General features: G+C 42.7%; 1 protein-coding gene across 11 annotated transcripts in view; it reads right to left on the bottom strand.

The window, feature by feature from the left end:
* Positions 1-332: 332 nt before the first annotated feature.
* SGCD (sarcoglycan delta) overlaps positions 333-23,522 on the bottom strand; it is a 504,512-nt gene continuing 481,322 nt past the window's right edge. For all 11 annotated transcript variants that reach the window (XM_065555141.1, XM_005300012.5, XM_065555144.1 and 8 more), the window contains 2 exons: positions 11,449-11,572; positions 333-10,555 (listed from right to left, as the gene is read on the bottom strand). In XM_065555141.1, coding sequence (XP_065411213.1) covers positions 10,382-10,555; positions 11,449-11,572 — 298 coding nt within the window. In that variant the 3' untranslated portion in view covers positions 333-10,381. The remainder of the gene's footprint in view (positions 10,556-11,448; positions 11,573-23,522) is intronic.

Genomic DNA, 23,522 nt, shown 5'->3' with positions numbered 1-23,522 from the left:
GTATTGATAACAAGAAGATCCAGACTTTTATAACAGTAAGGATTTAAAGACACCAAGAGTTTTAGAAGGAAGATAAACTCTCCTGCTTCAGGTCATAAGCCAAGCCCAGATAAAGGGGGTCAGGAGGAAACGTTTTCTGGAGACAGGTTTTCCTATAACTACCTATTGCAGTTTTTAACTTCCACTGATGCATTTGGTGTTGGCCACTATCAGAGACAAGATATTGGACGCGATGGTCTCATCCTTCTTGGCAAACCCTTGGTACCTATAAAAGTTTAGGCTCACTGGTGACATGTCCCCCATCCACTTTTCCCCCAGCAAAAAAAGGAACATTTCTTCCCTTCTTAACAATCATTATTTTATTAATATATTTTACAAGTTTGCAGTTGAAATCATTTAAATACAAATCTTTTTTTATACAGAAAGTGTAATAAAGTTAAAATAGTTCCTTGTGTAATTCATAGCATTATTGCAATGCTTACAAAATTTTGCATAGAGTGTGCAAGGATTGATGTTATTTGATAAAAAAAAAAAAAGCTTTATATTTTCTCACACAACCACACACATAAATTAAAAAAAGCGCCAAACAAATATGAGTTTCTTAATGATAACCGTGGTAAGAGTTTACACTCATTTTGTCATGTTTACACTATCAAGGTCATTGGTGGGTATTGGGATAGAGGTCAGAGAAAGCCTTTTACTGTCACAGATGAAAAATTGCTATCGACATGCTTTCTGATGACGTAGATGAATGGGGTTTTGACAGTATAAATATCATTGTTTAAACTAGCAGAGGCTATGTCCTGCAGTCAATTCTCCCTATGAAAAGCATTTTACTGGGTAAACATAAACAATTTTATGGGCTGTCAAACACTAGAATTTGCATGAGGCAAATTATTAAAATAAAGGGTGGGCAAGGTCAGAAAAAATGACTAAAAATAAAAATTATGCATCTGAACTAGACCACTGGATCCAAGCCCCTGCGCCTCAAACTTCTGCAAACTCCAGATATGGCTCTATATCTGGATCTGAACGTTGGAGACCGGTTGCTGTTCTTTTTGTGCCTTCTGCATCCTAGATTTATTCCGTTGTTAGTAAATGAATTAATCCTCCTTTATGTTGAGTAGCATATGACCTCTTGAGTAGCTCCAGAGACGTGAATGGAATAGATAGTTCCCTGGACAACGACCAAAATCAGTGCCACTGCTCATGTGAGTAAGAGCTCGTCACAGTAAATGCTGCAGAACTGGCCCTAAATCGAGTTCTTACCATTGTCAGCACAGCAGAGGGTCAAGCTGTATTCTCCCCTGCCTCATACGTTATCTACCCAATCGCCAGCTAAACTCCGATTGCTGGTGATCAGGTGGAAAGCAGAATGAACATGCCTTGATTTTCAGACAGGGGGTTGAAGCAGCAGTCGAGAGGAGAGCTCTTTCATTGGTCCAACACGATAGTGGGGACTCACGGATGGAGAAGGAATACAAGCCACCATTCTGCCACTTTGGTTTAATCTGATTTTTTTTTTTCATTTCCACACGTCGATTAGCAGGCTGTAGTTTAGAGTCGGTGGCAAAAATCTGCTTTTCATTGTCATCAAAGGTGACAGGCTTTCTGGGCCAGATCCTCAGCTGCTGTAAACCAGCACCGCTCTGAAGTAACGGTGGAAGATGGCATTAGCTCCAGCTGAGAATCTGCCCCTCTGCGTGGGGCAGGACTTAGTAAACTGCTACCAAGCTACAGCCTAGTCACCCGACATCCTCCTCATTCTCATTTCCATCTCAGACTGCTTCTTCAGCTAATTCATGATGAGGCAAGGAAAAAAAAATAAAATCCCCAAACTTCACAGGGTTCATGTTCTTAGGTGAGTATTTGAAACATTTCCTTTTTCCTGAGCTTTCTGCACTTTTCTGTTTGTCTGAATAGAAGTTTAATTAGAGCAGAAAGCAGAGTTAGTTTTAAGAACGGGTCCTGTTGGACCTTCTGGCATTAATACAGATGCTTGAGGGGTGTAGGGTGACCAGATGTCCCGATTTTAGAAGGACAGTCCCGATTTTTGGGTCTTTTTCTTATATAGGCTTCTATTACCCCCCCACCCCGTCCCAATTTTTCCCACTTGCTATCTGGTCACCATAGAGGGGTGCAAGATGGCTAGCAAGACTAGGGTATAGTATTTCTTGTTGCTATTTATACCATTGAGGCGGTGTATACATAGAATCTGTAACATAGAATCATAGCGTTAAAAGGGACTGCAAGGGTCGTCTAGTCTAACCCCCGTTACCAACATCATGAATACTGCCAAAAAGTCAAATTAGAATAATAATAGTGTGCATATCTAGAACTGAAGAGGACCCAGATAAGGATGATTAGCAGGCGTGCCCACTCTCTTTCAAAATAAGATGCTAATTTCCCTACTCTGTAGGCACTACTGTATAAGAAATCTAGTTAAAAAGTTTAGGAGAAAAAATATCTGTAGCTAACAAGATGTGGGCGGCACCACAATGGCAACATTTGATTTTTCAGCTCCTGTAATCCAATCATACATAAAAATGGGACCACCCATAAATTATTGGTTTTCTTGCTCTTCAATTCAAGCCTGCTTCAAGAGCCTTCAAGGGTTCCATTATGAGAGATCTTTTAAAGGAATATAGAAATCACATTGCTTTAGAAAGTGATAATGCGTTTAGCAAGCCTCAGCAGGCTTCAAAATGCTTTCTTTCTTATCAGTAGTTAAGCCTTTTGGAGCAGGGGGGTGGGGGGGGAGGGAAATGCAAGAGTACAATGCAATTTTAAATTCCCGTTACAAGCAAAAATGCACGTGAGACATGATTTGCAGTGGGCTTATTCCTATGATGGCTAATGTGTTGGAAAGTTTCACCATTTCTGTTCCAGGAGAACCCGATGAAAGGTCCCAAAGTGCCTTTTTAAAAATCTTTCTGATAAAGGACCTGTTTTCTAAGGCAGTATATCTTTAGCCTAAGTATTTGGGAGCAGAGCACAATGCAAATTTAATATTTTTTTGCACAAATCGCTCCTTCCTATGCCCACCCTCAATGGTGGAAAGACAAAGTGGAACTAACTGAAAGACAAAAACTTACATATAGCTCCTTCGGGGCCCTTTCCTTTTATTTATTTTTATCCTGATTAAAAACTAACAATCTCACCTTTTCAAAAAGAGATGAGATGCTTCAGAGGAAATCCCAATCTCCTCTGAATAGGTAGCATGATGCTATTAACTTACCAGAAGGCTTGGGACAGAAAATCATAGGCATTGCATGACTCTGAGTGGCAACAATAAGATGAGACATTTCCTGAAAGTGACAATGATGCTGACTTTCACACAGGAATTACACCTGTAGCAAAATTAATTGTTCAGGGGCTCACACTTCTAGTTTAAAGTGAGGTGCCTGGGAAGTCTCAGTGGAATTATGATTGAGGATTTTCCCCCTTTCTCTGTAGATATATAGTCCTGGAGCTTTAAATATCCACCTTTCCTGCAAAAAAAGAGTGGCTTTTTTTTTTCTTTTTAAACCAGACTCAATAGAATGCAATTTGCAGATTAGGAAATTCTTAGCTTTAGAAAGCGTCAGGGCTGTATATATATTGCCACATGCTTTTCAAACATGACAATGTTTGTTTAAAGACCAGCTAGTCCTATTTTTCTAACCCAATCCCAAACCATGGTGTTTAACGTGGATAGAAATTTGTCGTCCTCATTAAACAAGCTCCCCAACATTCTGACACGAATGGGTCCGACAACAGCCTTTAAATGGGATCAGTGACATTGTCTCAGGTTGGTTCAAACAAGGACTGAATATAATCACAATCAGATCCGTCCAAAATGTGTTGTTAATTTAAAGGTAATAGTGTAAACAGACAAAAGAGAATCACTTTATCAGTATCACTAAGGAGCTATCTATTAACATGCTTTGCCCCTGCTTACTTCATCGCTGTCTGGGTAGGCCAATCTATGGTATCAATGCCATGCCAATTTCTAACCCCCCTCCCCGTGTCTCAACCATCTGTTAGGTCACCCATTGAGTCCTATGTAGTTGGGTTTCTAGAGAAGCATAGCGTGCCGAGAGGAAGGAAGGACTGAGTTGAATCACACATCAATAGCGCTTTTTGCCTGCTTAAATATTCAGTGGTAATTGTTTAGAGATGGGCGGGGGGGGGGGAAGGAGGGAGGGAAATGAAGATTTAAGAATGTTCTGTTTTGCAAAATTTTAAAATATTTTGAAATTTCCAGATTTGAAAATTTCCAACCAGCTGGTTGAAAATGCTTCACAAATCTATTACCAGCTTTTTTCCCATTTGTTTTTCGAATTATAAAATTTCAAACTTAAAAAAAAGTCAACAAAATTACCAAAAACTAGTCCAACAGTAATTCTGTTTAACTGTATGTGTGTTAAAGATTGAGCAGTCACGGCGTAGTTACTCTTCTGCACTGCAGGTGCAATTAGGTGTTCATAAGTCCAACTTTCAGATGGCCTTTTGGCAGCAAGCCAATCACTTGGAACACGGCCATCACTGAAGCATAAGCTTAGGGTTCTCCTTGATCTACACAGGTAAGTCTCACTAGCGCTGTCGCAGTTCCACACACATCAAGGCGAAAATGCACATGAGCAGCTAACAACATTTAGCTTATTTATCCCTCTCCACCAGAAATGTTGTGATATTAACAACCTTCTTCAATACTGCATTTTTTCTTCTTTCAGTTTTAGACCACTCTTTGCCTTTTGTACACAGCACAGAATAGGACGCTTACTTTCTTTCCCCTATTAACTGAGTTTGTTTTCCTCTGTTCTAGTCTAGTGCACTGAAGCTATGCAATGAACTCTGAGTTTCCTGCCAGTTCCAATAAGCACCATTAAGTTAACACAGTGGGTGTGGGGCAGCACTTCTAACAGTCTTTGGTCTGTGACTCACTCCCCTTTATGATATGAAACTTAAAGCCATAACAACAAATATTTTAAAAAAACACTCCCAACCCCCCAATTCAAACAAAAGCCAATTCCACTTAAGAGCCCTGCGCGTTAAAGGGGTGCAACAATTACAGACCTGTTCATTCAGCTTTTGCATGGCTACGGGGCTCAAACAAACCTGACCTCTTCCCAAGCGCTATAGGAATCTTCCTCTTTAACGATGGAGCAGTCTCGAAGACGGAATGGGTTAGCCTGGTTTAGACCTCATTTTGTTATGCTGAATGTTGCAGGTGGTCATTTAAGTTCATAATATTTATTTTTTGTATCATGTTTGTATTGAAGTTTAAAAAAAACCGGATTGAACACACCTGATCGAAGGAAACAAATATAGACCACAGTTGCGCTACTTTAACCTTTCTAAAAATTTCTAGGGGAGTTCTAATATATAGCGTAGTAGTCCCTGGCTTTCCCTTTGCATGACAGTTCCTTTAGTGCTAACATCTCATTTGAACTCTCAGTGTAGTAAATTATGCTGACTGCTGGATAATACATACTTTAAACAAATGAAATGTGGAGAGTGGATGCAGATATAGAATCAGTTTTAGGAACTCTGTTATTGCTAAAGGCAAAGTCTTTTTGTTTTTAAAGACCGTCCTGACATACCTGTTATGGCAGGGAGTTCATACAGTAAATATGGATAAGGTATTGTGTAAAGACCAGCACTAATAGTCATTTTCTCTACTACTTAATAACTGTGGCATTTAAAGCAAATGTAACATGTTACTGAAGTTCTATTAAAGTCAAGAGTTACAATACATAAAAGCATTTATCTTTAGCTTTAGTATTCATGGTTGCCTAAGGTATATTGACAATAACACAGTCCCTTGATTAGCAAGTAATTTGAATGCACATAGCTTCAGTGCAGAATTGTGTACAATTCTGAGTCCGGCCTCAATCCTGCAACAACTGACATAGACGGCAGTGTTCCCATTGACTCCAGTGGCCTAAATCTGAACCCAGAAAGACCCTGGGCTGGATCCCGCAGGCACTGAAGTCAATGGTATATATCCCAATGACTTCAATAGAAGCCGTCTCCCTATCCCTCCCAGCCTGTCTAAGTTGCGAGAGATAAAAGGAACCCTTATTTGAGATAAATACCAGCCCTTCATGGGAAAATGATGACGACTGAACCAAATTGTGGGTCCGATTCATAAAGAAATATATCCGTTTGTTGGCTGGCAATTTTCTTTTAACTTCTGTGGACAGTTTGTGTGTATGAAATTGAAACTAAGCAAGTCTTGAGTAGCGATCTCCTAGGAGATGAGCGGGCTATGGGCAGAAACAATCTTATACAGTGAAAATAATTATTCGAAGAAATATGCAAACTAAACCTAACAAATGACACACAGTGTTGTATGATCAACAACTGCAGCACTGACTAGATCTCCATTTACTAAAGTACTACCGGCCACAGAGTACTGTTGTCTCCTAACAATAACCAACGGGCACCCTTGGAGTTTAGTGTCATGTAACATTCCTTCCCTTTTTAAGCAAAGGTTTTCATTGTTCTCAAGCAAACAATAATCTCCCAGGGGAGTGGGAAGGGGATCCTTTTCTAGGAGATGAATAAAGGGAAGAAATGAAATAGGTGATTTTGTGTGACCTGTCTTCCCAACAGCACTGAAATGGTAAAATTTAAGTCACTGCACAAGGGTTCTTTTAATCACGTGACTCCCATTAATACAGGAGCTGCTTGGCAACATTGCTGTGCTAAAAATGACCCCCCAAAATGTACTGTACCTTGCACGAAGGTGCTTTATATTCCAGACATTCTATCCTCATTGGGCAGGGATGCTTTAGTTCAGTATATCACTTTTGTTGAACTTACGTGTGTTAACCCTACCTCAAACTTTGCCAAGCAAAGCGATTGCCCCTCAAAAGCTGCAGGAACTTACACACTCTGTTTAGTGAAGACCTTTTCTCTAACTGGGTGAAACTGACTACTGTGCAGGGGGACAACACAAGGTCTAGGAGACCACGTAAGCCCTGAAGTGAGGATTTAAGTGGAAATTAAGAGGTGCGTAAGTCTGCACAGGGGTGAATTTCACCCGTTAGAGCAAAGAGATTTTTTTTTTCAACAGCATGTAATTTAACATTTTAAAAGCTAGAAACGCACTCTTTTCTATGTACTCATACAAAGTTGGGCTCTCCTCATTTATCCACAACTAAGGTACTCTTTTTACCTGACAAAGAGGACCTGCACTAACAACAAGCTGTCATGGTGATAGGGACAGGTACTTCGGTCATCAGTTCAAATCCAGTTCAGGCTGGTAAATGATGGAATGGCCTCAAGGCTCTCTCATGGCCTTTGTGAAATGAGCATGATGCTCTCAGTTTAGTTTCCAGTAGATAAGCATCTACATCACTAGAACTATCACTGCACATGGCACTGAACCGTTCAGCAGGGAGGGCAAAGACTGAATGAAGGTAAAGACTGAGTTTCCCTCCAACACATGGGTGGAAGCTGCTAGGCCAGGTGGAGGAATATTGGCAGTGCAGTACAGGAAACTACACGCTACCCCAGCCCTTCCCATGCCAGTTCTGGTGCTCTACCCAGCACCTTTCAGTAGCACTAGAATCAATCATTGGGGGAGAAAAGTGAAATAAAAGCAGATCTTTGCACGATGCACTAATTCTGCAGTACAAACTTCACTATAACCTTGCTCACCCTGGACAAATAATTTTTTTTATGAATCGGCCCTTGCATATGATGAGAATTACTGTCTAATACAAAATGAAATGAGAAAAAAATACTACAGTAAATGTATTCCACTTGGGGCTATGAGTGGGACTTCAGCTATGGTCCGAAGGTAACATACATTGTCTTTTGTTATATTTAATATGGTAAAAGTCTATACTTACTCCAGCAGCCCTCACAGCCTTTATGGATTTCACTTAAGTCTGCTTCATGTTGCACCATCGGCTCCCATGACATCTGTTGACAGCCGCCTCCCTCCCTTCCAACTGTCCCCCCACAAAATAAAGTAGTTTTAATAACAAGATAAATATGATGTGCTTCTCCTTGCTGAGTGCATTGACTTAAGGCATAGGCACAATTTCCCCTCTTTGAACAGAGATGGTATAGTCCTATGTCCCAATACAATTGTTATCCTGGGTGACCCTTTGCATTAATTAACAAATAGTTTGAACTTGACAATTAACCTAACTGCAACACTAAGAAAATTGTAGAACTAATAATTTTCAACCTCCGTCAAGTGTAAAATTTTATGGGTGTCCTCAAGTGTGCTTTGTTAGCGAGCAAAACAACCAGAAGGACCGATGTGGGATAGGTTATTTTTCTAACAGCCTGATCCAAGTTCCATACAAGTCAATGGGAGTCTTTTCATTGACTTCATCTGGCTTTGGATTATGCCCTATATGCGCATTTAAAAAACCCAGAAACCTGGCACTCTCGAGCCCCCAAGAAAATACAAGTGACTCATATAGAAATTGGCCAAACTGTCTCTAAACATTTTGTTTTTGTGATATTTAATCTGGAAAATTGTTTGGGTGAAATCAATGTATTTTCAGTATTACCAGAGGTATGCACAGGTTTGAGTATTTGTATAGGGGTAAAGTTTTCAAAAGCACTTAAATGCCTTAGCAACCCAGGTCTCATTGAAAGTTAATAGGACTTAGGCACTTTTGAAAAATTTACCATACATGTTTTTCACAGGCTTCTTAAATGACTGGGGGAGCCATTGATGGAGTTGAAACCCAGTAACTATGAGATCTCCACACTGCTCATGGTATTCCCATTTTTGGATAATGGAAACAGTGTGACAAGATCAGATCTCACATTTTTCATTTCCCATAAATGCCTCATGGAGGGAAAACCCCCCACTCATGAAAACCAGATTCAAACACTGAGTTATTTGGGTTCAAGTTCAACATGACCCAGAGCCCAGAGCCCAAAGCCTTACTTTTCCATGACCTTATTTGGTCATGATCTTTATAAAACATTTTTTAAAAGTCCTCTTTCATAATCAGCATCTCTGATATTTGCAATTTCCATAAAAAGTGAGTGACCTCAGACTGTCCTCCCTGTTTAAAAAAAAAAAAAATCCCTGCAGAGAATTTGGATAATACTTCTCTTTTGTGCGAGTTTCACTGTCTCTCAGACTGTGTGTGTGTGTGTGTGTGTGTGTGTGTGTGTATGAGAGTGAGAGTGTGAGAGAGAGAGAGAGAGGTGGTTTATTTTAAAAGCAGAATTACTCCTATAGTGTAGGACTGAATGCTCTAAGGCAGGGGTTGGCAACGTTTGGCACGCGGCTCGCCAGGGTAAGCACCCGAACGTTGCCGACCCCTTCTCTAAGGTGAACTAGAACACTTGATGGCTATGTAGACCTGGTATTTTTGTAATTGCAACAATTTTTCTCTCGCCTTTTTTTTTTAATCAAAGCTTTTTTTTTTTTTTAACGGGGGATGTGGCATTCACACAGTTAGTTTTCCTGTTGATGCAAAGTAACATTATAAAATGTGAGTTACACAAGCAGGGATCACTATTGTAAACCCCAGGAAAACAGAATTAGCCTGAATTTGATTTTTCTCCCAGAGGCAGTGATCCCCACGTACATGTCAAATTCCCTGATCTTTTATACCTCTATCTGCCCAGGAGGACTGAAAGGGGTTCCCTTCAGAGCCCATTAAACATCGCCCCTTCACTGGCAGGGTGCTTCACAGCTGAATGGTGCATGCTATTCTCTACCTTCTCTGGGCCTGATCCAGCACCACTTAAGTCAATGGGAGTTTTGCCATTTACTCCACCGAGAACAGGATTGGGGCCTATATTCCCTGCTTCCCAAGGCTAAGTGATGGGAGACCAGCACTGGGAATCAAACCCAGTTTTCCTGGTGGGCAGTGTAGAGTCTCCCAATTAGGCTGCTCTACTTTAGATTTAAAAGAGAGTGTAATTTAGTGACAGGCGTCTTGGAGTTCTCGAGGCCATTTGCTCTGCCTTGCTGGCCATTCTGTTGCCACTGATTTTTAATGGTGCAAAAATGATCAGAGTTGTTGTTCTCCTCTTGCGTGATGCCAGGAGTACGTCAGTTCATGTACTGAATCAGACATTGTTCCCATTGCTATGAGGAGACGGTGAGTAATAAGGGAGGGCCATTAGACTATATTAATACAAAAGGGTTCAGAGAGTAGTGAGTCCAATTTAACAGAATGTAATAGGGTCACCCTGGGATTCATTGTACTGAAACATCATTTTACACAGAGGATATATATATCTTTTTATATATATATATTCATATATATATATTCACACACGCGCACACACACAAAAAAGTCTTTGATAGGCTTTCTGGGTTCTAGCAAAAATAGTTGGCAGCTGCTATCTGTGAGACCAGAACAGGGCCTTTGTGCTGCCTGCAATGCCTGCTGCGAACCGTCTCTTAAGAACAGATGCTTGTGTTTATCTGGCAGGTGGAACTAGCTCCTGCCTGAGACAGGAATAACCTCCCATTGGAACACACACACAGCTCGTAGATTTTTTGCCTGGATCCAGTAGAGGAGTGGGATGCTAGAGGCAATCTAGGTAGTCTGATATTTGCAGCATTCAGCGTGATCTGAAGTGAGGTGTGGGGAGAGAGAGACAGAGAGAGAATTAGTAATGGGTTGTAATCTTTCATTGCTAAATTAATAACTTTCATTGCAAAACCGAGAGGCGAGCAATAGAATTTTTCATGCAAATGGGTCCAGAGGGGAAGCAGTGGCAGCTGTAATTACACATTTTTAAAAATAAATCCAGCTAACTTTAAAATGAAACCTCATTTCAAAATGAGAAGTTGAAATGTTTCATTTAGAAAATGTTGAAACAAAATGTTTCGGCTCTTTCAAAAATATTTTCCTTTTTTGGGGGGCCAAAACTATTTGCCAAGTTCAACCTGATTTTGCCGTTTCAATTTACCCAAAAGTGCATTTTTTTGGGAAAATAAACTATTAATCTGAAAATTTCCACCCAATTCTAGGTTTTCCCCAATTTTTAACCCTCTTTTTTCCTTCTGGTAGTTAACTGATGTAGCCGTCTAACTTTTCCTGACACTATTCCCTCAAAAATCAAAACAGCCGGTTACAAAAGCTTTGCAGACCTATCCAGGTGAGTTAAGCTCCTCTCATTGCAAAATTCATGATCTAAGATTGAATGATGTTAGCCAAGTAAATCTCATTTTAAACTGACAGCCAAACAGAGAATTTAGGAGTATAGTGCCATTTTACAGCTGCATAAATCTCCTTGTACAACAGATGCTATTATCCAAGCACTTTAAAAATAATGAATCAGCTGAGTATTCTCCATGGAGGGAATCTAGTTTGCACACGCTGTGTTCAGTCACTGCTATTGTATCTGGGCCAGCTTCACCATTGTTTTTAAACCACTGTTTGAAAGGGGGTTGCTGAGTGGATGAGGCAGTTATAAATCTGCAGGTTGGTTTTGGTTTAGGGTTCCTTTCCCATTTCCTACCTCTCCATCTTTTGATTCCAGCCTCAGCTCCGTCCTGCATGTGGCTTCCATGTTGCCGGCCTCTGCGTTAATTTCGATTCCCTTTGGAGCCTCCATCACCAAAGAGCGGGTGGGTGACTCGAGTCTGGAATGCAGTCAAGATGGGATTATATCACCGGCTGCACTCTGATGTTCAATCTGAGCGTTTCTTCTCACCCCGCTCGGTTCCCCAATGCCTTGCACCTTAGGTACTCATTGAAGGCCCGAGCCAAAGCCCATTGAGGTTAGTGGTAAGACTCCATGTACAAAGTGGGTATTAAACGTTACCATTCTAATCTGGTAGCATTTCCCACCTACTTTGCCCAGATGTAGATGAAGGAACAAGGTGCAAGGCAACGGAAACTCAGCTTCGCAGGCTGATCAGTTTGCTCGCTGTTCTCACAAGTTCAGACATCTGTTAAATAATCAATACCACACCCTGGGCATAATAGCAAAACATTGTAATTCTAATACTTATCACTTACATAGCACTTTGCATCCTCAAATCACCATACAAACATGATCAAGCCAATCCTCGTGACATCTCTGTGAGGCAGGGAAGTGTTAGGTTTATTTAAGTAATGGGAATACTGCAGTAGAAAGGTCTAAATGACTTGCCCGAGGCGGTGAACAAGGATTAGAACTCAGGAGGTCCTTGAAATGAAAACCCTTGAGGAAAGTTCACCTGTTCGGAGCTAGGAAGAGATTAAGGGCTGCTTGTCCCCACTTGTCAAAACCCCACAGGGATGGGCGGGCCCAGTGCTTTAACCGCTCAATCGATGAAAGCTCCTGCAGGTTCAGAAGCATTCTGATCTCAAAAGGGGGTCAGCTGCCTGGCACAATGGGTACAGGGCATACACTTCAGTCTTGCCTGGTGCTCCAGGCTCTCTGGGGAACTGTGGTGGGGGGGCCCCTCTCCTGCTCCTTAGGCTGCATGGCTCACTAAGGCTCTGTCTCCATTGATGCAAAGGTGTATTTTTTACAGCAAGCTAACAAACCGGTGCTAGTTATCTCACTGTAAAATCCCAGTGTTCAGTCAGAGAGCTAGGCGAGGTCGGCACTACCCCTGCCCACCCTAAGCCTGTGGCGGACCTTGCCTAGCTTCTCCCAGTAAAACTAAAGAGCGTTGTCTGAACTGTGTTTATACTGTGATAGCTACCATGGGTTAGTTATCTACAGTACAAATGCACCTCTTCTGTCAGTGAAGCCATAGGCTCAGCAGTCTTCTTGCTATTAGTTTCACCTGCCTCCCCAAGCGGGCGTGAAGGCACAGACATTAACGCTGCTGCAGTGCCAGGGAAAAAGCAACCCAAAATGGCTGTCCCCTGGCTCTGATTCACCCCAAAGCCCTGTGGAGCCCCCCCCGACAAGCACTGCTGTTAACAAGGAGACGCTGCCATGGGCAGGTCTGCAGAAAAAGAGCTGCTCCTTCTTCCCAACAGGCTGGTCTGCTTTTCCACAGTTCTTTCTACTCTCGTGCTCCCTGCTATGCTGCCCTAAGGCAGTTACTATGGGTCTGTCTACACAGTAACTCCTCATGTAACGGTGTAGTTCTGTTCCTGAGAAATGCAACTTTAAGCAAAACGATGTTAAGTCAATCCAATTTCCCCATAAGAATTAATGTAAATGTGGGGGTTAGGTTGCAGGGAAATTTTGTTCACCAGACAAAAGACTACACACACACACACAGTTTTAAACAATTTAATACTGGTACACAGTGATGATGATTGTGAAGCTTGGTTGAGGTGGAGGAGTCAGAAAGTGGGATATTTCCCTTACTGCTAAATGATGAACTAGCAATTGGCTGAGCCCTCAAGGGTTAACGCCCTCACTCGACAAGGCAGCAGGAATGGAGGGAGAGATGAGCATTTCCCCTTTAAGTACACTGCCTTGTTAATTAGATCAGCTTGCTGAGACTGCAGCTGCTGCAAGCTCCCTCCGTCCTGAGCCCTGGTGTGTCCCCCTGCTCTATGGAAGATGGGGTGAGCGGGGTGCAGGGGAGAGGGGGACACCCTGACATTAGCCTCCCTCTTCCTTCCCTCCCTCCCGCACAGCAAGCAGGAGTCTCTGGGAGCAGCTCCAAGGCAGAGGGCAGGAGCAGCACATGGCCGTGGGGGGAGGGACACAGCTGAACTGCAGGCAGCTGCAGCACAGGGAACTTAGGGGAGTGGGGAGCTGATCGGGGGCTGCCGGTCCACCCTGGTTCCAAGCCCCCACCAGCTAGCTGCAACGGGCTGCTCTTCCTGCAAGCAGTAGACAAAGCAGGCGGCTGCCAAATGACGTTAGAAGGGAGCATTGCACAACTGTAAACGAGCATGTTCCCTAATTGATCAGCAACGTAACAACGAAACAATGGTAACTGGGACGACTTTACGTGAGGAGTTACTGTACTGCAATTCAACACCCGCAACTGGCCCAGGTCATCTGACCCGGGCTCGCAGTGCTGGGGCTCTGGGGCTGTTTAAGTGCAGTGTAGATTTTCAGGCTCGGGCTGGTGCCCGGGCTCTGGGACCCTGGGACGAGGGAGAGTCCCAGAGCCCAGGCTCCAGCCTGAGTCTGAATGTCTACAGTGCAATTAAAGGGCCCTGCAAGCCCGAGTTAGCTGACGTGGGTCAGCCATGGGTATTTCATTACAGTATTTCCCTATGTCCTCCTAATCATTAGCAGAGACTGCGACCATCTTATTCCAGCTGCTCCGCGAACTGAGAGACGTCCATTTAACTTTTTTTTTAAATCAGACTTAAGCAAAAGATATCTGAGACCCTTAAATCTGTGTAAATGAATGTGAGTGATGCCATTACAAACTGTGACTCTTTCAGTGAAGACTGTGCTTTACAAATACATGTTTGTGTTTAGATTCTGGTCTCTGGGTCCAATTCTCCTCTCGCACCCATTTGATATTATTGGGACCGTCCTGATATTAGGGGCTTTGTTTTATATATGCAGCTATACCCCCGCCCCTGAAAAAAAAGCGTTCCGATTTTTCACACTTGCTCTCTGGTCACCCTGCCCTCAGAGGACTTTATGCTGGTGGAAGTGAGACAAGAATCACCCTACTAATTTTTGGCACTCAGGATTGCAGGTGGTTTATTGTATGATTTATTTTAGATCTCCTGAATGAATCCCTCAGACACCTGTCTTTAAACCAGCAGCAGAAAATCTATGCAAAGCCAAGCAGGGCAGCTGGGGATTTATGCACAAGAAGGGGTCTGAGTAATGTTTACAGAATACTTTCATTTGAAGCACTCGTTTAAGACACACACTGCTTTCCTGAGTTAAAACCTTATTCAGTCTCCCAGAGCAGAACCAATTTGGAGGCTAATAATGATAGGAAATGATTTAGCGATGAGCGGATCATTCAGAATCAACATTTGTTTTCCAGGAGCTTTCTGTAGGATTCCAACCTGCCAGGCTGTGGGTAAGCCTGCACTTACAGCAGTAGAGACACTAGAGCTCTTCATTGTTTGCTCTTCCTCTTACGTTTGCCATCCCAGTGACTGGCAGTTACGCCCTTTTTTTCTTTTTCTTTTGCTTTTGTGCTGAAGGCTCTTGAGGGCCTGATTCTGATCCTACTTACACCAGTGTGACGTGAGAATGCCATTATCCTGGTGTAAAAGCAAGATCAGAAGCAGGCCTGGAGATTCTACTGCTTTCCCTCAGACACCACTTCGCTGGAGCTGCTTTTGCCCTAACGCAGGGGTTCTCAAACTGGGGGTCGCACACTGTCAGCTCTGTGGGGCTGACATCCCTGAGCCCCCATTAAATTAAATGAATCCCCCCATTTTTAATTTGTAAGGGGGGGCACAGTCAGAGGCTTGCTGTGTGAAAGGGGTCACAATACAAAAAGTATGAAAACCCCTGCCCTAAAGCATATGGGTTTACAGGGCAAAGACCTCTCCTCAAGGGCTTTCAGTGGGAGTTAGGTGCCTCTGGGGCCTTTGAAAATCCCACGAAGCACCTTCTGCATCTTTAGGTGCCTAAATACTTTAAACATTCCAGCCCTTGATTCCCCACCTGGGATAAGCTTCCCGGCTGCTCAGGGATGTTGTGAGGATAAATACAGTAACAAGTGAGGTGCACTCAGATACTGCAGTAATGGGGCCCAGGTAAGTGCCATGGATAGAAGATGGGAATGGGGATACACCAATCTTTCTGCAAACAGCTGTTACCCTAATCAGCAGTACTGTCGAGGTCTTGTTATGCAGAAACGGAACATACTCTGCCTGCATAGAAATGCACGTCAGCATGTATATCGGTGACCTCCATCCTTCTCTGTCTCACTCATGCTTAATGGGCAGTGCTAAATGTGCTACTGAAACCCCTTCATTCCAATTTCTCTCTCAGATGTCTCAGCATTAAAAATGAACAGGTGGCGGCAGTTGTGCATCTCCCAGCAAAGCCTTCTTACGTTGGCGCTGGAAACTCCGGGCAGCCGCCAATCAACGAGAGCAAAACTTTAAACGCTATCCCAGGGCTTGCTTTAAAACTCCAGCAGTAACTGGCGGGAGGTCGGCATATCCGTTTGTTCCGTAGTTCCAATGAAATTCGTTCTCCTGGAGCGGTCATTGCTTACCCAGATTTCTACTCTTCATTTCCTTCATCATAAGCAGCCCCATTAATCACTTCAGCAGCTCGGATCTTATTTTCTTCCCATATCCCCCGCATCCCCTTCCGAATGAAGTGCTGCTTTACTTACTATTATGAGCAACTTTCTGTATTCAGTGAGCAAGAAGAATTTGTTGCTGATGCTATGGTGGCTTCTGCAGCAGTTGGAGGCTACCCTACCACGGACCAGCAGTGCTTTTAATGCAGCGGATGCTGTTCCCTACAAGAATGCGTGATGTAACTACTGCCTGGGGAAAAGGTACTGGCATGCAGGCAGGTGTTGGATAAGTGCAGTACCTGTGATTCGCTGACAGTGCAAGGGAAGGGTACTGCTCACCACACAAACTCCCCGTTACTGCTGAAATGCGGGAACTCGGATCTGGCATGTTCCAGACAGACACGAAGTTCAAGGGTGCAACCCTGCAGCACCTTTCCCCTCCTTATCACACAGAAGCCCCCCACCCATTTGCTGAGGGATCTGAGCAGGAAATCACCCAGAAAGATAATGGTGACAGCGAGAGCTTCATTTTACTAGCACTCTCCCTTCCCCATTGGAGGGAGCTTCTGGGGAGAGCCCAGCTCCTGTAGAAACAGGGCTGTCACTGTGGATAGGGGATCCAGGAAGTGTTTGGAGGACCTAGCATGCGACTTGAATGAATTTTAGGGAATACATGTGGTTAAGGGGCAACCCCTGACCCATTCTTTGAGCCCTCTCCCCAAAAGAAATGAACCAGCAGAAACTCCATGGGTGGGAATGCAGTTTCCTGTTCCCCACATGTGACTTTTCTGCACAAGGAACAATCCCAGCTCTCTGTATGGAAGAAGGATTAATTTACTTTTAATAGGTCATCGGCATATGATACAGTGCTGTGGCAACATGAGTTAATTTAATTTAACTGAGAAAACTGCGGATTGAGACTTGCCCATGTATTACTGAAGCTGTGGGTCATTATTTCCAATGGTTCTAATTACTTTTTTACAGTATCCTTCTGACCAGCAATAAGACTTCATGCTGGGCATAAAATTAGCCACTGTTAATATTATACTTGCTTATGTCTCATGCAATTGATAAATTATGCTAGCAAATAAATGAAGAGCCACATCCATTTGCCAGCAATGAACCAGCATTTTAGGATGAGAGTGTCTCTCTTTTGATTTCTTTGTTTCACTAAAATCAATAGGATCACCCATTCATAATGACTTGTACCTGTGATACTGTTACTTATGAGCTGTCTTCCAAAGGACCTATTTTTTCCCCTAAAAGAAAACACAAGATTTTTTCCATTGATTAGATTAGAGATTAGATTAATTAGATTAGATTAGAAGTTAATTAGTTTTTGTTCAATCACCAAGAAACCGCTGGTTAATTTCAGTCTTTTTTTTTCTCTAAATTGTATTGTTTTAGTTCTGCTGGGTAATGGCACAGGACGGGTAAAAGCATCCCAACTAAGGAATGGGGGTTAAGAGGTCCTTCTAGGGGACAAACTATGACTGACTGTGAGGAAGACTTCACAGACTCTTCCTTATGGAGTTTCCACCTAATTCTTGCAGCAAAAATGAGGCTAGATGCAGGGTTTACGCCCCACACTTCTCGCCAGTATGGAAAATGCAGCTGGTTCAGTCGAAAACCTCACAACTTCCCAGAAGCTCAGGGCTGGGCCACTTCATTGGCTTCTGCCTCTGGCTGTCTAGCAGTGCATCTGCACTGGTGATTTGTAAAAACAAAACTAACTAAAACGTAACACATATTTGGGATGGGGAGAGAGAAGGGAGGAGAGAGAAAAGATCCCAAGCTTAAATGGGGACAGAGACGGGGAAGAGTAAGTGATACTGGGACTGGAGAAGGTGGTTTTAAAGCTGACAGAGGGTGTGTATAAGGGAAGAAATGCTAGCAGTTTCTTATCCCTAATCATGATACAGTATTGTGACCTCCAGTGCATATGATGTACAGTACTCAGCACAACACAAACACAGTGAGTACTTTACAAGCTCACAGCTGACATCATGGCTAATAATAAAAATATTTATCAATGTTACTTTTTGCATGGCGATATAAATCTTGTTTTCAATTACGTTCTAATGAAATGCATCAATTACTGTATGAATAGCGACGTACGATTGTAATCTCATCCAGTAGAGATAAATCTTATATATGCAAGGTTTCTTCAACTACATTAATTGCAGATGTAAACAAAGATAGATTATTATCTTTGCATTCAACGATATTATTGTAACATATTCTTCTGTTTGGCAGTATTAATCACCATTCCATTTCCAACGGTTATGCTGCAAATCCATTATGCAAGTGACAACACAGATGCAGCTGCATTCTGAAGCAGGTTATTCTGTACTGTTGACTGAAGCTACATGTAATTCTGAGGGTAATCTGTAGAGGAGACTGCAAATGAAAATTCTTTCAGCTGTAATCTGCAAATCCTTGGCTAATTTCTAGGAAAAACCCAGTAAATTTTGCTAGTTTACCTCTCAATACATGCTAAAGGCTACACGGCCTAATTAAACCATGAATAAGTCTAACTCAAACTGGGAAGGCTGCAAAAACTCTGCTACTTCTGTCCTGGGACAGTGCAGAACCTAAATACCAAACTGAGGCAACAGAAAGAGACCAGGAATTGATAAAGTAATATGAATCTGCTCATGTGCTGAAAGTCACACATTTGAGCAGGGGATTGGACTAGATGACCTCCTGAGGTCTCTTCCAACCCTAATATTCTGTGATTCTGTGATTCTATGTGTGTAGGTGCTTTGCTGGATTGGGGGCCTACTGCACTTCTTAGGTGGTAAAAGGAATGAAACTTCATGTCTCAGACCGCACCTGAGTTATGTACCAATACCTACTAATACATGGCCTGTCATGGCTTATTGCTCTGTTCAACATTTTCACTGTAGTCTCTTCACCCCACCTGTCTAGCCCTCTTTCCTACCCCAGCGTCCTCTAATTTTAGCCTTCCTTCCGTTCCCAACCGCTGAACTCTCCGCAGAGTATGTGTGGAGCAGGGTGCCAGTCTGTGCGTAAGTGCTGCCGCATCTGTCATAAATGTCAACCACTTCCCCCTGCTTCTGTGCCACTGAGGGTACGTCTATACCCAGCCGCTAGTTCGGCGGCTGGCAATCGAACTTCTGGGTTCGACTTATCGCGTCTTGTCTGGACGCGATAAGTCGAACCCGGAAGTGCTCGCCGTCGACTGCGGTACTCCAGCTCGGCGAGAGGAGTACCACGGAGTCGACGGGGGAGCCTGCCTGCCGCGTGTGGACTGAGGTAAGTTCGAACTAAAGTACTTCGAATTTCAGCTACGTTATTCACGTAGCTGAAGTTGCGTACCTTAGTTCGATTTGGGGGTTTAGTGTAGACCAAGCCTAAGTCAATCTCACTCCATTGTCTTCAATCTCACTCTAAAACCTTCCTTTTCTCTTTCCCTCACCATTGTCTTTCGCCACAGAGATGTCACACACTGCAGATGCAAAGCAAAAGCAAAATGTATTTCATCCCCAGAAAGCATTATTCATTTGCTGCTGTTTTTGCTAACTTTAGCTTAATGTTGATGGAGTCAATTTTATGTTGTTTTTTTCTTACCTTGAATTTCAGCCACTGTTTCTAGAGTACTTTCCCCAAGCATAGCTCATGTTAAAATAATACTCTCCTGTCCATACCCGGGAAACAACTACTGCAGAGAGTAAATATGTGAGAGAAGTGGTAATTGCCTGGCAGTTAACAGTTATAAACTATTATAACACAGGTTATAAATCATGATTAGAATAATGCTTAGTTGAAATTGATCTAAGGCCTGGGCGGTTCTAAACTAATCAGAGACTGAATTCGCATCCTGCTAGCAAGAACACGCCCCATGTGCACTAGTGAGCTGGTGGAGCCCGTTGTTGGCTGTGCTAGGCAGGAGAGTCTCTGCTTTCATTTAAAAAAGAGGAAACCTTTTATTAAACCTAGTTTGGCGACCCACGAGGACCTGCCCTATTCTGAGTGATGCCTCATCTACCCCTCACCATAGGGATGAAGTTCTTTATATATAGTTCATGTTATGACCCCAAACCTAAATACATGTCATGATTTTTATCCTCTAGGCACAGTTTACACATCCGTAATGTTGCAGTAACTTACTCAGAGCCACCATGAAGTGCTACAAGCAGCAGAGTATACAGGAACAGAAGTGTACAGAATTTACTTCCACAGCCCTCCTTGTGATAGACTAATACACTGTGTTAGGGGAATTGCTGAAAAAGATGTAATCATGCAAAGTTGTCCAAAATGCTTTAGGGTTTTTTTGAAATTTTAAATAACCTCTAGGGTGGTTTACATGAAGGCATATACTGTACCTAAAAAGACACTAATCAAGATCAGACAGAAGATACCAAATGTAGCTAGGGAGGATATACTTTGAAAAACGACTGAGATCTAAGTTTATTGTAAACTGGAGGACTGGCAGAAGGGTAGAGATTGTCCGAGAAAGAAAGTATGAAATTAATGTTTAACCAAGAGGAGATACGGATGTGAAAATTAAAATCATCCGGATAATTAAAAATCTTGATTGTAAATCAAGGAAGAAAGGAAATTACCATAGAAACTGGGAGATAAGTCTAAAGTGATGTGTGATACATACTGATGTGGGTTGAAAAGATGGTCTGTTCAAATGGATGGGAAGGGATTTCAGAGCCACAGAGTGACTGATTTTTTTTTTAAATGTAAGGATGATGGCAATTCCACTTTCTCTTTGCCCAGTGGAAAGTCTGCACATTGGTCTTGTTTAGAATCCCTACTGTGCCTCATGGACCTGAGCAGAGAGTTTAAAAGATAGATTAGTTCCATCCTGTGGTGTTAATTCTTTCTGTCTTAAAGCTCTAACGGCCACATGTTGCACTGCAGTTTCATCAGAAATATGGGGGAGCCTTTATTTCACAGGACCCAGCTGGAGCAGTGAGAGGAGGCCGACTCTCGCGGCCCAAAACCTCAGCTGGTGTAACTCAGTTGACTTTAACTCCGCTATGTCACTTTACACCAGCTAAGGACCAGTTTTGAGAGCAGAGGAAGACGATGAAAAACACCATAGCAATTCCCCACGGGACGGAGAGGGAGGCCTTGGAGAGAAAAACGTGCCAGGTTATAAATCGCAGACGGTACCGCGTGACAGAACATGAACGCACAGTAAGAGAAATCCCTGCTCTGGAGAGCCTACGAGCTGGGAATGGAAGTGTGGCCTGCTGGCATGTGCAGATTTGACACATGCTAACTGACATTGACACATGGCAAGTACAATAATAGCTGCCAACTAAACCACAGCTGCGTCGTTGATGCCGCTGTACAGAAGTTAAGAGCCTGTAAGTGTTCTGATTATAATTCCTTATCGTCAAATGTCTCTAACTTGGACTAAAATTGTAGTCCAGGCCAAAATTTGTCATGGAAGGTCTCAGCCTGCCGGTTATTTTGTGTGTGTGCTAATCAAAAGACTTGATGCTATGACCTTCTCTGCCCCCTCAGCTCCCACTGACTTCAGTTACTGGGTGTTCTTAAAGTAGCAAAACAGTGGCGTCTGTATTTTCCCGCTTGCTTTCAGAATCACACACGGTACCTGCTGTCTTAGCTTACCGGTGACTTATTTTGGTTAAGAGTCACTGAATATTTCCTGTCCAGCTTATCTACTTTACCTTGTTACGTTCATTTGTTAATACAAATTAAAAAAAAAATTCACCCTTTCTGGTATGTGAGTGCATTGATTTCACACATTAAGAAAATCAATTTATTAAATGCTACGTTACCCCACCAAACCCCAAACGCAATCTTAGAAAGACAGGTCAGGCTTGTGTAAGTTGCTAATCAAACGTGGAAAGCTTTTCACTGAAAAAACGTAAATGAGAAGAGACCATGTCAGCCTGAATTCGGGAAGAAGCCACTGTAGCTGGGTATTATTTTTGTGGGATGTTGTCAAGCTAGGAAGGAAACAAAGGAGGGTACAACACATTCTAGTTCTTAAATGCCCCCTCCCCCCGACACCTCATTCACAACAAGCTGTATCGTGGGACAGCAGAAGTGAAAAGAACAGGAGGACTTGTGGCACATTACAGACTAACGAATTTATTTGAGCATAAGCTTTCGTGGGCAACAGCCCACTTGCATCTGATGAAATGGGCTGTAGTTCACGAAAGCTTATGCTCAAATAAATGTGTTAGTCTCTATGGTGCCACAAGGACTCCTGTTCTTTTTACAGATACAGACTAACACGGCTGCTACTCTGAAACCAGCAGAAGTGAGTACATCACAATGGGAACTGCAGACCCAATGGGGAGGCAACACATTTCATCCCAGCTATGAGAACTTGTGAGGAGGATAGCACTAAATAGCAGCCTCCAAGTGGGCTTGTCCTTCTAGAACCTGGGAGAAATTCACCCCTGTGCGAAGGCACCACACACAGATTACATGCTACTTAAGTTCCACTTAAGCCCTAGTTTGAGGCTGGCTTGGTGTGAGCATTTTGTGTAGGGGTGAATTGCACTCGCTATCCCTCGTTACAGGTGAATTGTGGTGGCCGAGCCGTCCATGGCAAGATATCATGCAGAATACCCTGGTTTCAACTTGGAAACACCTCGACATGATCGCCAAGGATTGGTCTATTACGCTAACTCGGGCCAACCTACTATTGCTTTACTACTTTCTAGTCCCTTTCCATGGTGGAATACATGATGCATCTTCCATGTTTGTCATACAGTTCCTTGTTTGAGTGAGTCAAGTAATCTTGCTGAACAGGCTAGAATTTGGTTGTTTATAGAGTTATTTATACGCAAGGTCCCAATGTAGAGCTGGTGGGTGACACTTTTCTGGGAAAACCTTTTTTTTTGCCCCAAAAGTGTAGATTTGGGTCAACTGAAACAATCAGCAAATTCGGGTCGATTTGTATACATGGTTTTGTCTGGGGGGGGAAAAATCAAAACGAAATGTTTCAACTTTTTATTTTGGAATTTCCATCAATTTTATTTATAAAACATTTTAAAAAACGCTTAAAATCAAAATAAAACCTTTTTGACATTTCCTTTTGCCAAAAAAATTGAAACATTTTTTGTTTCAGATCACTCACAAATGATTCCCCCCCCCAATTTTACGGAATTTTTACAGAAAAATCAGTTATTCACAAAACTCTAACCAAAATAATCCAGTACTTTCGAAGTACTGAATTAAATGCTAGAAGTGTAGTGCTTTGCAAATACAGCAGCCATTATCCACAACCCTCTGCATGCAGACTTCAACATCAGAACTGTTGCATCAGGAGAGGGAATGTTGACCCAAATAACCAGGTTCTCTTTTTGAAAACAATCATGGATTTTTAGCTGCCATTTGGACAGACACAATGGAGGAGGTATAGGGTGTAGCTAGAGCTGCGTTGGTCCCAGATATTAGAGACATGAGATGGGTGAGGTAATACCTTTTATAT

The sequence above is a fragment of the Chrysemys picta genome, chromosome 8 (assembly GCF_011386835.1).
Source record: "Chrysemys picta bellii isolate R12L10 chromosome 8, ASM1138683v2, whole genome shotgun sequence".
Taxonomy (NCBI): domain Eukaryota; kingdom Metazoa; phylum Chordata; order Testudines; family Emydidae; genus Chrysemys; species Chrysemys picta.
This window is presented reverse-complemented; position numbering and strand designations above follow the sequence as displayed.